The sequence below is a fragment of the Microchirus variegatus genome (genome assembly GCF_963457635.1).
Source record: "Microchirus variegatus genome assembly, chromosome: 14".
Classification (NCBI taxonomy): Eukaryota; Metazoa; Chordata; class Actinopteri; order Pleuronectiformes; family Soleidae; genus Microchirus; species Microchirus variegatus.
In genome coordinates, this window is record NC_139815.1 from 20,970,852 (window position 1) to 20,986,870 (window position 16,019).

The 16,019-nt window shown below is 42.2% G+C and overlaps 2 protein-coding genes across 2 annotated transcripts; both read right to left on the reverse strand.

Moving 5' to 3' along the window:
- Window positions 1-169: 169 nt before the first annotated feature.
- On the reverse strand, window positions 170-5,005 carry LOC310936731 (stathmin-4-like). Its single transcript, XM_083900859.1, has 7 exons — window positions 4,984-5,005; window positions 3,599-3,669; window positions 3,405-3,500; window positions 2,200-2,405; window positions 1,822-1,986; window positions 1,695-1,712; window positions 170-812 (listed from the first exon to the last, which is right to left on the reverse strand). The coding sequence occupies exons 2-7, from the start codon at window positions 3,609-3,611 to the stop codon at window positions 804-806; spliced, it is 507 nt and encodes a 168-aa protein (XP_083756985.1). The 5' UTR covers window positions 3,612-3,669; window positions 4,984-5,005; the 3' UTR covers window positions 170-803.
- A 6,183-nt stretch (window positions 5,006-11,188) lies between these two features.
- Window positions 11,189-15,258, reverse strand: gpn1 (GPN-loop GTPase 1). The gene is made up of 13 exons (XM_083900672.1): window positions 15,082-15,258; window positions 13,994-14,087; window positions 13,762-13,868; window positions 13,484-13,521; window positions 13,328-13,406; window positions 13,146-13,240; window positions 13,005-13,050; window positions 12,764-12,910; window positions 12,485-12,567; window positions 12,363-12,402; window positions 12,197-12,287; window positions 11,778-11,882; window positions 11,189-11,548 (listed from the first exon to the last, which is right to left on the reverse strand). The coding sequence occupies exons 1-13, from the start codon at window positions 15,250-15,252 to the stop codon at window positions 11,442-11,444; spliced, it is 1,203 nt and encodes a 400-aa protein (XP_083756798.1). The 5' UTR covers window positions 15,253-15,258; the 3' UTR covers window positions 11,189-11,441.
- Between the last annotated feature and the right edge of the window lie 761 nt (window positions 15,259-16,019).

Genomic DNA, 16,019 nt, shown 5'->3' on the forward strand with positions numbered 1-16,019 from the left:
GTCTCAGTATCCTCTGAAATATTTGCCACTTGTGTTTTGAATGGGCCGCATCTCAGTCTTGTCATTTCATTGACTCAGCTTAGTCTTGACCTACGTGTCTCAGGGGTGTTTGATTATTTCTGGTCTGATGCAGACGTGTCTCAATCTCAGCTACTCAAGTCCTGAGGCCTTTTGTTTTACTTTTCCTACAGACTCCTAAAGAAGACACTTCTGCAACACCACCTTTCACACAACTGTCATGATTTAAAGTGTCCAGCAGATGGTGTTGTTTCACTCTAATTAGCTGTTTATCCAGGGAGCAGAGCTGGTGGAGCCACTGTTACATTAAAAGTTCCTGTTTGTCATTTGGGTTTGAGTCCAGGTTCTGCCAGGTTGGTTTGTTTGTTGGTTGGTTGGGTTGTTGGTTGGTTGGTTGGTCAGTTGGTTGGATATAACGTTACAGGAACTCATGAAGACAATGAATCGCTGATGAGGCTCAATCATTCACGTGAACACATTGGCACTGTTGGCATGGCAACAAAGCACAGAAAACCCCCCCTGCAAACCATCAAGCGATGACTGAATCTGCAGCGTCAGTTCATAAAGTTTCACAAGTTCATCTTGTCGGAAGGAGACGTGGACGATCCGGCGAATATCAAGAGTTTGGACTCGTCCCAAATCCTCCTCTCAGTTTCTACTTCTTCTTCTTCTTCTTGTCTCACATTTATCGGAGCAGCGTCGAGCTGCTGGCATATTAATCTTCAGGTCCTCCGCCTTCCAAAATGGCTTCCAAAGAAAGTTCAGCTTGTGTTGTGATCAGGCCATCAAGACACCTGGAAGTAGAAGAAAACAAGGGGTGATGTTAGTGCAGTGACTATGAAACTTGAGTAAATCTGTACTCAATATGGCCAAAAGTTTGTAGACAAGCTCCATTTACTGTTTCTGGACCTTTGTTTTAAGATTTTTATATGTAGATAGAGTAACAGTTCACAAGAAACATGATAGAAACAGTGTAAAAAACGTGAGGTAGTAAGTAATTCGGTAGGTAATTTCATATCTACTCGCACACATTGAGAATGACACAATCTGTAAAGTGTGTCATGAACTTGAGTCGCCCGAGCTGAGACTTTTGAACTTTTAGGCGTATGTACTGTATGTGGTGAAAGCCAGACAATATACTGTGAATTCCACTATGTTTCTCTTTTGGTCCAACAACAGTATTTCTCTACAATCTGCAAGAGAGGGCGCTGAACATGAGAAAATTCAAGTTCAAGTTGTCCAAATCACATAGAACCAGTGACTGGGTCACATAAGACACTGTGTCTAAAACGTCAGGGTCAAGGTTACGGTTACGGTTAGAACTTGTAGTTCTCTAGTTCCAAATGTTCCGCCCCTGTCTTGTACTCTGCAGACAGAGCCCTTTCTTTTGGTAAGCTCGACTTGTGTGGCAATGTATGTTCATTATTTTGGGGGGTGGAGCTAAACTCCTGTGAAGGTTAGTAGCTAGTAGAGGCCCTGTAGTGATTTCCTGATTGCAATTTCGACACAGCCCAGTTCTTATTGTCTTGTTTTCTTCAGTTATGCATGTTCTCTTATTACTGAACAGAGCCAAGTCTTTGCAGCCTTATTGCTAAGCTAAGCTAACTACAACCATCTGTTCCATATGTCTTCATGTCTTTGTCACAACACATCCTCCTCCTGCAGCTCGTCCTTACCTCCACACTGTGCTTGTCCTGAAAGACAAAAACAAAAACAACAACCATGAGTCGTCCATTTTCGTTTCAACAACACCACTCGAATCGTGTCTCAGCTGTAAAGTAAAGTAGTGGCGCTGATCCTCACCTCCTCCTGTAGCAATCCCTGCGAGGCGTTCAGGTGCATCTCCCACTGTTGCTTGTCTGCGTCAGCGCGGTGCTCCTGTCGCTCTTTGGTCAGAGCTTTCTGAGCGACTTCCCGCTCGTGCTCCCTCCTCTCGGCCAGGTGTTTCAGCAGCTCTGCTTCGTGACACTAGGGGGAGACAGAGAGTGCACGGTGAGTTACTATCAATGTGTGCTTATTAATTATTATATTAATCTCAAATCAATTAAAAGCAATTAAAAGTCACGGTGTGAGGGTGTGAAACACTGTAAAATAATGTGGGATTCCTCAGGGATTGATTTTAAAGCCATTTCTTTTTATCAGTTGGTTTGATCCAACAAGTGCAACTTCACACACACACACCTTCCTTCTCTCCTGAGCAGCGTCCAGTTTCTTCTGGATCTCTTCCAGCGAAGGCTTCTGTCGCGGCGGCGTGGTAGCTCTGCCCTCCGGGCCGCCGTCAAACGTGGGCGGCTTCAGGATGACTTCGAAGGCCTGGCCGCTGGCCCGTTTGCTCAGCTCGATCACCTCCATGTCGCGGATGTTGCACAGGTTCAGGTCCACCACGCCTGCAGCACGAGGAACACAGAACAATGGAGGTTGGTTGTGTGGCTTCATATTCCACTATTTCAATTCAATTACAGGCATTTTAATTGATCTCGCGTTTGTCAAAGATTTTAAAAAGATTTCCTGGGAGCTGTTTAGCTCATAATTATAATATCTAGTGCTGCATTTTCATATTCATTTTGTAACTGAATGTAAATTTAATGCTTATTATGTCACATGGACCTAAAAAAAACTTAACTGCCTTGACAGCAGCTAATGAATGTAATAAACAACTAAATAAGCATTTGATTCCTTTTAATATCGACACGTTCTCAGGATATTTCTGGGTTTTCACCTCAAAATATGTACTAGTGTAGTTTACTTCAATTCAGTGTATTTATCTAATCACACATTTTTTTTGGACTTATGTACTTTAAATTAAAGGTGCCATATGTAAGAATGTTGCCAAAAACGATTACTACATTCAAATTCAAAATACCAAGGTCTTTTAGGTTTCGTTTCCTGACGTAACTGGCAACCAATGGTTGCTCGGCAGCTGAGACTCTACTCTCTAGGTGGCGCCACATGCCAAAACATGATTTGAAAACATAAACATGATTTGCAGTCTGCAAAAAAAAAACATTTCTGCTAATATTTTGGCTGTTCTGTTGTTGGTGAGTTCCATATGTTTTATGAATATCATTCCTGAGTCTCTGTGACATATTAGGAGGATTTTATTGCCAGTTGCTTTAGATGTATAACATAATGCACCTTTAAGGCTAATTTTCCCCTAATAGTGGTTATATTGAAGACATTCCCTGTGATATGTCAAAACATCTCATATCTATAGATTTACATTTGAAAACACAGAACATTGCTAACAAATTCAGGGGACAATTTATTCCCAACTGTGTGTTCACTGATAATTCCTGTAAAATGTTAACAAAAGCTACAGAAAAACGAGGATTGTTTGAAAGCTGATATGGTGTCGATGATCAGAATAGAATAGAACAGTTGCTGACCTTCCTTCTTGTCCACTGTGGCTTCTTTGGGCTGAGGAAGGATGCAGGAGCAGAAGAGAGACACCAGGGGGAGCTCTCGCATCTTCTCTCTGTATGCTGAAGAAAATTCATGCACCACAGGGTCAGTCATTTAAAAAAAAGACAAAAAAGTCAACACTAACTAAAATCAGTTATTATAATGAATGATCCCTCACCTGTTAGAGTCATCGTGCTGCTGCTGCTGAGGTTTCCTATTAAAGACACTGTGGTGAGGTAGAGTCTGTTCCTGAGGAGGGGGACAGAGACAGAGACATGAGGAGGCAGCAATAAATCACTGTAGCTTAATTTGTATACACACAAACACATCCATCGTGTTAATTCAGTTGAAAATGATGTAATGATAATAAATCAGATTGAGAAATATGACATATGCATATGTATCAAATAGATGACATGAATGAATGAATATATGAGAAACTAAATAGAAACAAAAGTAAAGAAATCATGAGTCAAAAAATGTAAATACAAGGACAAATAAATACGTGATAATTCAATACAAAGGATCAGGTTTTTAAAGCTTCAGAACAAAAAGGGGAAACTAAACAGAGAGGAGAGAACACATCTAATAATTTAGTGGATTTTATCTGCAGTGTCAAGTGTCATTTGACTTTACTGTGTCAAGTCTGTGGGAAACAGACGTGAACGTCCACTCATTCCGTGAGACTTGACAAACTAAGACTGTGAATATGAGTGAGCGTTTAATTAAAGGTCAGATTTTGCTCATGTGCTTTTTTCGAGAACGATGATGATGATGACTCATTTGCATAAATGTGTGTGAGCGCCAGGCGTTATGGATTCAGCAGCAGCAGCAGCAGCAGGAGGGAGATTAAAATAGTTCCTCTGAAGCTGTGAAGTCTCTGAATCAGCAACACAGGAACACAACACCGTGCAGGAGACGGCCTAACAGAGGCAAACTGCACCCGCAATAATAAAAAAACATGATAAACCCACTGCAGAAATACTTGTGCAACATAAAATCATCGCTTCATGAAGTCATGTCATGTAAATTCCCACCGATGTGACTGTGAACAGAATCCAGAGCTGCAGTTTAAACACAAATGTCAAAACAAAATCATGTCCAAATATGAAAAATAAGACTTTAAACACACACTAAGCAATAACTAAATATGTTTAAACCCTGATCGCTCTCCCTCTTTCTCCCGCCCTCTTGCTTTCTCTCTATGTGTGTGTGTGAGAGAGAGAGAGAGCCTAAGCAATGATGTCATCGTTGCCAGTAAGCATCACCTTCTGCAGAACCAAAGCAAGCACCAACAACAACAACAACAACCCCCTTCATGAAAATGAATGGAAGAAGAAGAGAAAGGGAAGAAAAGAACGTGTGATACGATGCAGCAAATAAGAAATTAAAAATAATAAGCACAAGAAGAAGAGAAACAAGAAAGACTTTCATCTGTTTCTCACTCGTGCAGCATCGAAACGGCTGCAAGAGCAAACATGCAAACAACTCAAAAAACACATAATAATGTCACAGACCTGTGTGTGTCTGTGTGTGTGTGTGTGTGTGTGTGTGTTCACTCACCCTGCAGTGATGCTCGTCTCTGTTCACTCTGTTCCCTCTGAAGATCTGCAGCTCAGCAACATCAGCACCAAACGGCAGCCTGCTGCATGACATCACCCACGAGCGCTCCGATTGGCCAGCAGGGATACCGGGCCGTGATTGGTCGAGCAGGGCAGAGGAGGAGAAGGAGGAGGAGGAGGGTGAGTTGGGGGAGGTTTAGGTTCTGAGGAATCCTCCTGGAGTTTACTGTTCTCTCTCACACAAACACACATACACAGTATTGATTTCCATTCATGTGGACATCGTGTATCAAGCTTTATCCCTAACCTTCACCATAACCAGTTAATCCCTAACCTTAACTTAATCTACCCACAATTCAAATCTTAGCTCTAAACTGCAAAGCAGTTCTTCAGAAATGAGGTTCTTCCTCATTGGGGACCAGGTGTTGGTCTATAGTGGTCCTGACAAAGTCGGTGTTTATGCCAGAAAAGGTTGAACGGTTCAATTTCTGCTTTATCCTCCACGCGAGGGTTGCAGGGGGCGCTGGTGCCAGTCACAGCTGACACAGGGCGAAAGGCGGGGGTTCACCTTGGACAGGTCACCAGTCCATCACAGGGCCACAGATAGCCACACTCACACCTATGGTCAAAAAAGCAGTGTCCACTTTGCCTAATCCACAAATCTGCTTGTTTTTAGACTGTGGGTGAAAATCCACGCACACACACAGGGGCGAGCATGCAAACTCCATACAGAAAGACCCTTGTTCCTATACCGGGTCACAAACCTGGGTCTTCTTGCTGCAAAGGCAAGCGCGCTAACCACTACAAAATGTATTTAAAATCCTAGAAGCCCTTCACACCATCTGAAGAAAAGGTTTCACAATAAGCTTCTAACCCCACATTAACGTCCCTGTTTTCTTGCAAAGTCGGGTGTTTGCCATCATGCAACATCACAATAACTTGATGTTTATGTCTATTTAGATCAGCAAATACCAAAAAAAGCCTCTTATTATATAGATATATCTTAGACGTCAATTACATGACTTTAACTAAGATGTGTGTGACTTGCTGTTAAATATAACACTGTATTACCATGATACTTGTTTGCTGGATTTTAGTTTGATCCAGTTTGATCTGCTCTGTTGGTTCAGTGTGGATTCATAGAAATGTCAGGACTAAATTTAAAGGATGACTATGGCGGTTACTCATCCTTCACACACACACACACACACACAGAGAGAGAGGAGAAAGAGAGAGACAGACTCTGTAGGAGGAAGATTTTTTGTGATGGATTTTATTTTGTCATTACATTTATAACATTTTTATGCTCTATTTAGACAAATTTACCTAATCCACCTTCTGTAGTCAGTATTAAACATGACTACACCTCCCATCATGCACCTGAGAAAAACATAGTGTTCTCACACCACACTCCTCCTCCTGCTCTCTTCACACAGGAGGAGTACATGATGTAATGCAATTCATCTTTCTGCCCTTGTGAGGACCACTCAGTTTAACAGCTCAGCGTGTGTGTGTGCGTGTGCATGTGTGCGTGTGCGTGTGCATGCGTGTGTGTGTGTACGTGCTTACACGCACGTGAAGGTTAAAGAGAAGCTGCAGCAAAGAGGAGCAAGAGAAATCTCCACATCCCAACTGATGATGTCACCTGCAGCCAATCAGAGGAGAGCTCAGAGCCACACCAGTGTGTGTGTGTGTGTGTGTGTGTGTGTGTGTGTGTGTGTGTGTGTGTGTGTGTGTGTGTGTGTGTGTGTGTGTGTGTGTGTGTGTGTGTGTGTGTGTGTGTGTGTGTGTGTGTGTGTGTGTGTGTGTGTGTGTGCAAATTCTGATTAAGGATTCAGCAGTAAGAACAGGTCTGCACCACAGTGATGCAGAATAGAAAATAATAGAGTAGAGATAGAGGTGCAACATATAAACAGAGGGGGCGGGGCTTGTTTTCCAGGGTAAACAGCAGCAGCAGCAGCAGACGATCGGGAAGCAATGACATCATCCCTGAGTCCAAGCAATGATGTCACTGAAAATGAAATCACTGCACTCGCCTCACCACAGTGATGTCACCAACATGTGTGAGAGAGACACAGAGAAAGAATCAGTCATTTATTTTTAATAAAACATTTGCACATGTATTGAAGCACATTCACTATTAATTTATTAAGTTTGTTAAATTTAAGTTAAATTTTGACAAACAAAAAAAAGTAAAATCCGATGCAATCCAAAAATCATGATTCATATGCACAGACTGTAAAAATGGAAATAAAAATCAGCAAGACCATTTTAGCTGATTCATATTTGGCCTGTGTATATCTTCTTTTTAGGTAGAACTATATTTGTTGATCTTGTGTGATGTCTGACAACTATTGTGTGATTGGCCAGAAATTTCAAGTAGGCGTGGTTAATTCTGAAATGTTGTCATTCCCTATGAGGACATTCCTAGGAGTTCTGCACTTGAGTTTCTCGTGAAATGTCCTGACCGGAACTAGCTTTGTTCTTGAGAAAAATAACAAACTGATACAGGCCTTGAGACGACAGCGTCATTTTCCTCATTTTCCTGACTGATTTGACTATTGACTCTATACTGCCCCCACGATCTCTGGTGGTATTGCTCTGTTTCGTCCGTCGTTGTAAGCTCAATGAGGAACGAAATGAACACGAAGTATGGACGAAAGGCCCAATCCGTCTCCATCTTTTGCGCGTATATATACATCAGTATAAGTCAACTGAACTGTCAGTAACAGATAAAATCTGTCAAAATGACAGATGATTATGTAAGGGCACAAAATTATTCACACTCACATTCACACCACTAACCAATTAAGGGGTTCACACCGGCCCTTCTTAACCCGAATCCGTGTTCTTTTGCTTGGAAATTCCGTTTTTTTTGGAGTAGTTGTGAATGCGCCACCTGACTAAAAACATAGGAATAGGTTAGCTTCAGGTCAACCAAATGCAGGAAGTGGACTACAACGCAGGGCATTGTGGGTATACACATGTGCAGAACAATAGCTGTTAGAAATGGCTGAGCTGTTTAGATGCAGCTCCATGTTTTTGCTCTAATGCGGTGGAAACAAAAGTTTTCCTGCATTAACCAACAGATGAGAGAGTTTGCTTTTTCATTCTTTGTCTCTAGTCTTCTCCTTCAGTAATTCTTAATGCAGCGCCACCTCAGGCGAGGAGGGGAATACATTATTCAAAAGGTTCGGCTCATTTCACTAACGACTGTTGTCTTGTTGCTGATATTGTCTGTAATGTTTGGTATTGTGTTTTATTGTCTTTTAATGCCCTGCCCAGGGACCACAGATGCAAATTAACTAACTCTGGTATAGACCCGGTTCTGTACATGGTCCCTGTCTATTAAACTAATAAACTAAAGTGGCCAATTGAACCGAGTCCATATGTCGTACACACTAGTCTTACATATCATTTAGGTGTGCAAACTAAATTAGAGTCTCCAGTCCATTTGACCTAACCCAAATCTGCATATCTTTGGAAAGTATGTGGGACAAAGACACAAACACAGGACAACATGCAAACAGGCCCAAGTTTTAGAGTTTTAGTCCAGAGTTCTGACCACCAGCATGTCGTCTGAATCTGTCGCTGTGTGAATGAGACCTTACTTTTCCACAGAATCTATTAGCCAATTATAACTGAGCCAGTTTAAACCGGCTGGGCCCTGTTCATAAATGTGTGTGTGGTTGGACTCTGAGCACACAGCACCCGTGTGTTTTATTTGTGTCGGCGAACGCGGCGTGACTCACAGCCTTTCTGTTCCTGGTCGTGTCTGTACTCTGTAGCCCACTGTGAAGGAAGAGGAGGAGGAGGAGAAAGAGGAGGAGGGAGAGAAAGCCAGAGTGAAAAGAGGAGGGGAGGGATGAGTGAGGGGTGAGAGAGAGACACATGCAGAGGAGGAGAGAGAACAGACAGCAGCGTGGGCTGAATGTCAGCGGAGGAGAGTTTTAATGCTGTGGCAGGCAGAAGGTTCCAGAAACTCACCTGAAGGACAAACAGGCAGAGAGACAGAGAGACAGACGCGTGTCCCATCAGCCTCCATGTCCCTCAATGTCCCTCGATGTGACACAAGTGCAATAACAGTGAACACATGAGACTTTATTACAGACAGAATGTGCAGTTTAAAGGGGAAAGTTCAGGTTTTACTGTGCAAGAGTCTGGGCACCATCAGCTTCGGTGTTGTTACGTCTGTCAGATTCTGTGATATTTGACATTTGGATTGAAATGACGAGAAAAGAACGTTGTACAATATGTGCATGCAACGCTCAAGCATGTCTTAAATAAACCTTTTTCAACAGGGAAACACAGAGGACAAGCACAGGTGTTACCAATAGCATAAATTAGGCTTCCACAGGACCGTTTCAAGGAATTTGGGGGCCCTCAAGCAAAATAGACATGCGAGGCCAAGGCATCAGGGATCACAAACCTGGCTGGTTACTGTCAGCAACTACTGAGAGGGCCCCCTTGAGGGGGACCCCGATAACAGTGTCATTGCACCTACTGCATTGACTATCTTCTCCAGACGGGCCTGGGCTTCCACTCCAGGTAGAGCCAGAGCTGCTGTGTATTAACATAAAATAGTGGACGTTTTTTTGTCCTGAAGAGTTTGATATTTTAATGCTGCAAACATGTTTCCACATCCACAAAACACATCCAATGGCGGCCTTAGGACTTTAGCGCCGTATTAAACGCCTGCAGTCTACAATATAGCCTACTCTCTTCTACTGTGTCTTCCTGTTGTTTTTTTTTATTTATTGTTGTCGGTCTTGTGTAAAGTGTGCTTTAGTGTTGGAAAGGTGCTTAAAAACAAAATGCATAATTATTATTAATAGTATCTTGAGAATATTTGAACGTCATTGCTGTATCTGTATTAGACGGCCTTTTCTGACTCTGTGCACCAAATTTGAGATTTTGCATCCCAGGAAAACAGGAGTTGTTGATCCACAGCTGCCTCCATCACCCAATTGTGTTATTTGCTTACTTTAGTGTTTGATAAATTGCAGCAAATCATTTGTTCTGCGTTACGCCACGTGATGCAAACCTGAGACTTTGGTGCTGGAAGCTTTGGCTGCGTGTCAGAAAAAATATATATGTCTAATATTGAGATAAAGTGGCAATCTATTATGCTTCACAAATCGTAAATGTAGATTTTGCAGCTAAAATGATGTATTTGCTGTGTTTGAAACTAACATTCCAGTAGAAATGTAGCAATACACAGACACAAGCAGTGCACCAAATGCTTGCATTATTTAATGTACTGTGAATAAAATCAAGGGTTTTACATTGGGGCCATATATACTTCATGCTACATGTGTGATAAAGTTTTCAGCACTTCATTAATTAATTTATTGTTGTCTTCAGGCAAATTGAAAAAAGACATGAGGAGAAAAATGACTCAGCCGCTCTTCTTTTTCGACCACGCTGCCGGATTTCAGCGAGCGCGTAGGCGACAGAACAGAGCAGCGTGTTGGCAGATGGTTGTTGGCAGGCGGCGAATCGCAGTCCATTCAACACGGCTCCAACATGAATGAAGATAAAAACCCAAAGAGCTGCTCTCAAATGCCAAGCACAGAGCCTCTTCTGTCACACGGATCATTTCCACGCTGATCAATGTCACGACGACAGACAGCAGGGAGTGAGGGAAACGACAAAGTGAACAGTGCACGGCAGTTTGTTCTCCATTCAATATTTGTTCACCTGTTGAACACAAACAATTGTGTTTTTTCTTATTATCTTTGTTTATTGCTGCATATGCAGCAGTGGTGATGATCCTGCTTTCCCTCAGCGCTCATCTTAACATTTTTTTTAGTGACCACAGTGCCTCTTTCTTGTGAGGCTGATGGTAATGATATATACTGTGAGCCAAAATACTCATGCAGCAACAGCATACATGTTGTCAATTGATCTCATGAAATCAGTTTATTGAGCCTGTTGCCAGAATTTTGATATTTTATGGGTGACTGGAGCAAGGCATCCAATCCCCCCATTGTTCCCCTGGTGTAGATAAATGCTCCTTGCTTGTGTGTGCTCACTACTGGTGTGTAATAATGTTAAGATTAATCACTATCACTTATTGGTCTGTGTGCATAAATAACTAATCCTAATTTGAAACTGAACAGATTTATGACAGTATCAGTCAGAAAGCTGTTCATCAAACCAGTTCAGAGGCAAAAACTCAGTTTTATTTAATTATTTTAGTGCATTTACAAACAAACATCAAAGAAAAACAGAACAAAAAAGAAGACTACATGATTCCGCTCTGATATAAAAATACAACTTACTTTATATGCAAGGTTTGACACTGAAGAGCAGTCAATCACAGGGTCAAAGGTCACCTGATCAAAGTGCAAGCTTTCGCCAATCGAGCTCATCAGGTATCTACTGTATGACAAACAGTATCTCTTCCAGTTAAGTTAAAGTCTGTTCCTGCCTGAGCGAGGCTGTGGGGGTCAGATGTCAGTGTCCCTCAGGAATGGCAGACTTCCTGTTTCTGACCTGAACCACTTCCTTTCTCTCCCTCAGGAAGTTTCCAAAGGCATCGGTCTCTTTGCTCTCCTCCGTGGCTAGAAAAAAAGAATCAACAAAGTGATAATTCTAATCTAAGTTCTAACATAAGGTTTGGTCTTCTTTTAATGGTATACACTGCCCTCTGCAGGCAGAGAGAGTAACAACAGAAGATGTTTAAAGCTTTCAGGCTGAAAAACTAAATTAAAACAGATTTTATTTGTGTATTTACATTTCATGTGATACATGCAAATGTTTTTTTTTTCTATTTTAGTTTTTGTTCCTCACCATTGTGGTCAATGTCATCAGTGTCACTGTCCTCCTCTTCCTCCTCGACATCAGGAGTGCCGCGTGTCATGATGAGGTCACTGGGGCCGGCGATGTTAGCTTCCTCTGTGGACAGGAAGTCAGTAAATTAAAGAGTGGCACACTTTAAACAGAGAGGTGGTAGTTGTTATAAAGCATGTCAAAATTATAATTAAATCACTGATCTTGAAACTAGTAAATAATGAAGAGTTAAAAATTATGTTTTTCTGCCAGACTGAAATGCAACCATGGAGTTTTCAAACAAAAACAGGAACAGTGTTTTCAAACTTCTCTTTTGTTGAGGCTTAAAAACACTGATTTACTGTAGTGTGGATGTAACTTCAGTAAAGAAACTGAAGAAAAACTTTATTTTACCATGTAATTAAAGTGTCAGTCTCTACCTGTAGCAGGTGTGTTGGTGAGGTTGACAGCTCCCAGGTCCTTCCTCAGACGCTCCAGCTGCTGCTGCTGCTTCTGACTCTGAGCCTCGGCCTGAAGGACAGGAAGTCAAGTTAATGGACGTAAGGCAAGAAAGAAAAGACAGATAACACAAACAAAACCACTCACCAGCTGATTGCGGAGTCTTTCATATTCTGGTCGGTAGTCTCTAAAGAGGAAAAGATGAAAAAGAAAACACATGTCAAACAAAGGCTTAATAATGAACGGGAGCCCCAGCAGCACCCACTTACCTCTCATACTCTTTGGCAGCGTCCTCTACTTGTTCAAACAGCTTGTCCAATCCACTTCCTGTCACTGCAGACACGCCCACCACCTGCAGAAGCAGCAGCAACAACAGTGCCAGGACAGATCAGTCTATTAAGGCTCAGTTATTTCATGTAATTTGTCTGTGTTTCAGAGACACCTGAACAGGATGAGACTAGTGTGTGCTGCAGAAATAAAGTTATTTATGAGTTAATACCACATATATGTGAGTATCTAGTGAATCTGATCTGTGTTTGTCCTCTTACCCTCAGGTTGGCATAGAACTCATCCAGCACCAGACTCATGGAGCGCGTCAGGTTGCTCACGTATGAGGTTTCCTGGTTAAGAGCATCCTGGAAAACCTCAAAGTCCTGCATCCACTCCACCGCAAAGCTGTGGTCGATGATGTCCGTCTGTCGATATGACGACGATGAAGAGTCGAGCGTCACAAAGTATGAAATGTGAAACAATTCACCAACAAGTCACAGTAAAAGGAAGTGATCTCACCTTGTTCATTGCGACGATGAACGGCAGCTTGGTCTTGTAAAGGATACTAAGAGGAAAACAAAAGGTAGAGTGTCCAGATCATGACCATTGGCCCCACATATAGAGTAATGACCCAAAGTAGAGGTCTACACAGTCTGGTACCTGCAGGCGTAGAGCATGTTGGACATGAACGTGACGGGGCTGACGCTACGGGACGTGTCCATCACATAGATCACGACACAGGGAAAGGAAGACGCCTGAAACACACACAGAGAGAAAATAGACTTGAGTGTAAAATGATTGGTAAAGAAAAACAAAGCGAGTCCTATAGCATCCACACCCACCAGAGCCTCTGTGATGATGGTTCCAGACGCAGACCAGGTGAAGACTTCAATCTGACCGGGAGTGTCAATCAGCACGTACCTGCAGAGGTTGAAGGTCATCACACACAACAATATACAGAGACACACATTTTCTCATACTCATAGACTCATACTGACTTGTGATTGTGCTGCTTTTTCTCGATGAACTGCATCACCTGAAGCACATAAAAACAAATAACATCACATGTATAATATCGGCTTATCTTCATTGAAGGAGAGGATTTCGGCACATTTTGGATTTTACAACTTTGAGGGAAGGAGAGACACGTTTACATGTTACTTTTTCTCACTCATTCACTCTCAAGGTTGACGTTAAGTTAATATATAAACCAATGTAATATTGAATCAATAATCAGGACAGGAATTGTCTTATGTGTTTATTTCAATGTGTTCACCTGGTCAAAGCGTGTAGCAAAAAGATTGAGTGACGTCACAATGCCTCCGTTTGGTCCAAGGCCATACTGTTTCATCACCTCCTTGTAGTTCACAGTGTCTCTGATGTCTGGAGGGAAGAGGACAGACAGGCTCACGGTTACAGAAACCAGGAGGGACAGAGAATGTGCCGTTCACTGCTCATCTTGCTGTTAACCACCATTCACTGTGTGCAGGACAGAGACTATTCCTCACCAATGTTTGCAGGGAAGGGAACTTCGTGGACAGCAGGGTCCAGGTTGATGACGTATGGAGGGGCTTTCAGAGAGTGAAGGTGAGCCGTCAGCCTCTGGAGAAAAGAATACAACCGAGATCATGACTCTGTTATGTTAGGTTTACTTCACAAACATTGTGATTTAATCAGCTTATTTCACATTCCCTTGTAGGTACATTTGTGCATATACCGGATTGTTTTTCATAGTTTTATCATGAAAATAATAGGTCCCATTTTTACCAAGGGCTTCCTTTAAAGCTGTTGTCGATGTTAATAACAAGCTCTGTCAAACAGCACTAACAGACCTGATTGAGGAGCAAGAGATTTGTTAAAACTACAGTTTTTTAAAAGTCTATGTTGGCTTTATTTTTTTACACAAGGCCAAGGTCATGTTTGTTTTAAATAACACATTTAAAAATATCGTTAAAGTTGGCCAAAGTGCTTCACATTAATAAAGAACATAATACTAAACCAATGAAAATGTAGATGTTATTCCACTCCAGTTGAACGCCAAGGAGAAAATGTAAACAGGATGTGTGGTACCTGCTTATTACGAGTCATTACAGAGGTTTTTGGGGGTCAAAACACACATTTTGTGTTTTAACCTTTGCGGCCACCGTAGCCGGTGGAACCACGCTGTGTTAGCGTGGCGTTCGTATGTATGGGGTGTTTTCATTTGGACGCAGGGGTCAGGTCCGGGTTAAACTCCTGTGAAAACTTCGGGTGAGTAAAAAAATAAATTAGAGGAAGCTACTCTAACTTATTGAGGGGACGTTAAAGTCAAATTAGTCACATTAAATGACTAATGTCATGTCATGACATGTCCTGTCTGTTTTAACCTCTTCGTAACTTCATTAACTAGCATGACAGGTGTGAGCATTTATCTATCATGTAAGAGTGCATAATTCCCTCATGTCTGTTCCGTTTCTAAACACTGTCGCCCATTAGTAACATTTTTACAACAGTTAAAACAAAAAACATCAATCTTTCTCTCTGTGTTTATCAGTTTCCTGCCGCACGCAGCCCCGTGCATGCGGCTAGCCGCCGTTAGCCACACTAGCTAACTGACCTGAACAAAGGTGGTTTTTCCGGACCCCGCCATCCCCAGCACGATTAGACACACGGCTTTGTCACTCGCGGCTGCTCCCTGTGGCTCAGCATCTCCCCCCGCCGCGGAACACTCTTGGTTTTCTGTAATTGTCTCCTCGGGACCGGGGGCTGCGGAGCACGGGTCCGCCATGTTGCTTTAAAGATGTTGTTGGCAACCGGTTGCCGTACAGACACTGGTACTGTCGTGAAGCGTGCCGCTCGGGAGTAAGCGGAGGATGTGGCCTAGAAGTACACGCACTACTACAATAAACCACTAGAGGGTAGTGATGTGCTATTTAAGAGAAGGATGGAGAGATCTCTTGTTCCGTTTTGTTAGTAGCTCAGGTGAAGTTCACCTTCTGCTGCCTGTACATGGTGATGTAGCACTGCTCCAGAAATACACCAAACCTGCAGAGGAAGATGTTGAGCATGCACTTATGGCTTTCCTTAAAAAAGAAAGGCACAGTAGCACAGCCAGATAAGCGATTAAACCGCTTTTTAGTACCAATCAGGTTGATGCCATGTAAAGACCTGGCTGAAAGTGAGTGGTTGCACTAAGCCAACTGGAAAATTAGGCTGGAGCATAAATAATCAGGGTATAAATCAGATTTTAATAGTCCATGTGTGCTGCGTACATTTTAGGCTTTATTCAAATATATATTTATATATATTACAGCGAATACAATCAGAGAAACAGAGACAGAATGAACCAAACCAGGGTGACTAAGGGAGGAAAATGAAAGTTATTATTGTGCAAACAGACCAAATGATCTCCAAACACAAGAAGAGACAAAGATAGCGACAGCGAAGGCAAGCGAAGAACTTCACACACTGCCACTTCAAATAAATTAAATAAATAAAAACAGACTTTCCCTTTAATATCTGCTCTGATCTGAGAGCAGTCAGAAGCGGTTGGAC

Bases quoted from the DNA above. Each gene is read 5' to 3' on its own strand.
- gpn1 (XM_083900672.1), bottom strand. From the start codon at position 15,252: ATGGCGGACCCGTGCTCCGCAGCCCCCGGTCCCGAGGAGACAATTACA. The intron at 13,522-13,761 runs GTGAACACATTG...TATGTGCTTCAG, and splicing joins TTGCTACACGCTTTGACCAG to GTGATGCAGTTCATCGAGAA. The intron at 13,407-13,483 runs GTCAGTATGAGT...CAACCTCTGCAG, and splicing joins AAAAAGCAGCACAATCACAA to GTACGTGCTGATTGACACTC.
- LOC310936731 (XM_083900859.1), bottom strand. The intron at 2,406-3,404 runs GTCAGCAACTGT...CTCGTGCTGCAG, and splicing joins CACAGTGGACAAGAAGGAAG to GCGTGGTGGACCTGAACCTG. The intron at 1,987-2,199 runs GTGTGTGTGTGT...GTCTCCCCCTAG, and splicing joins CTGCTCAGGAGAGAAGGAAG to TGTCACGAAGCAGAGCTGCT.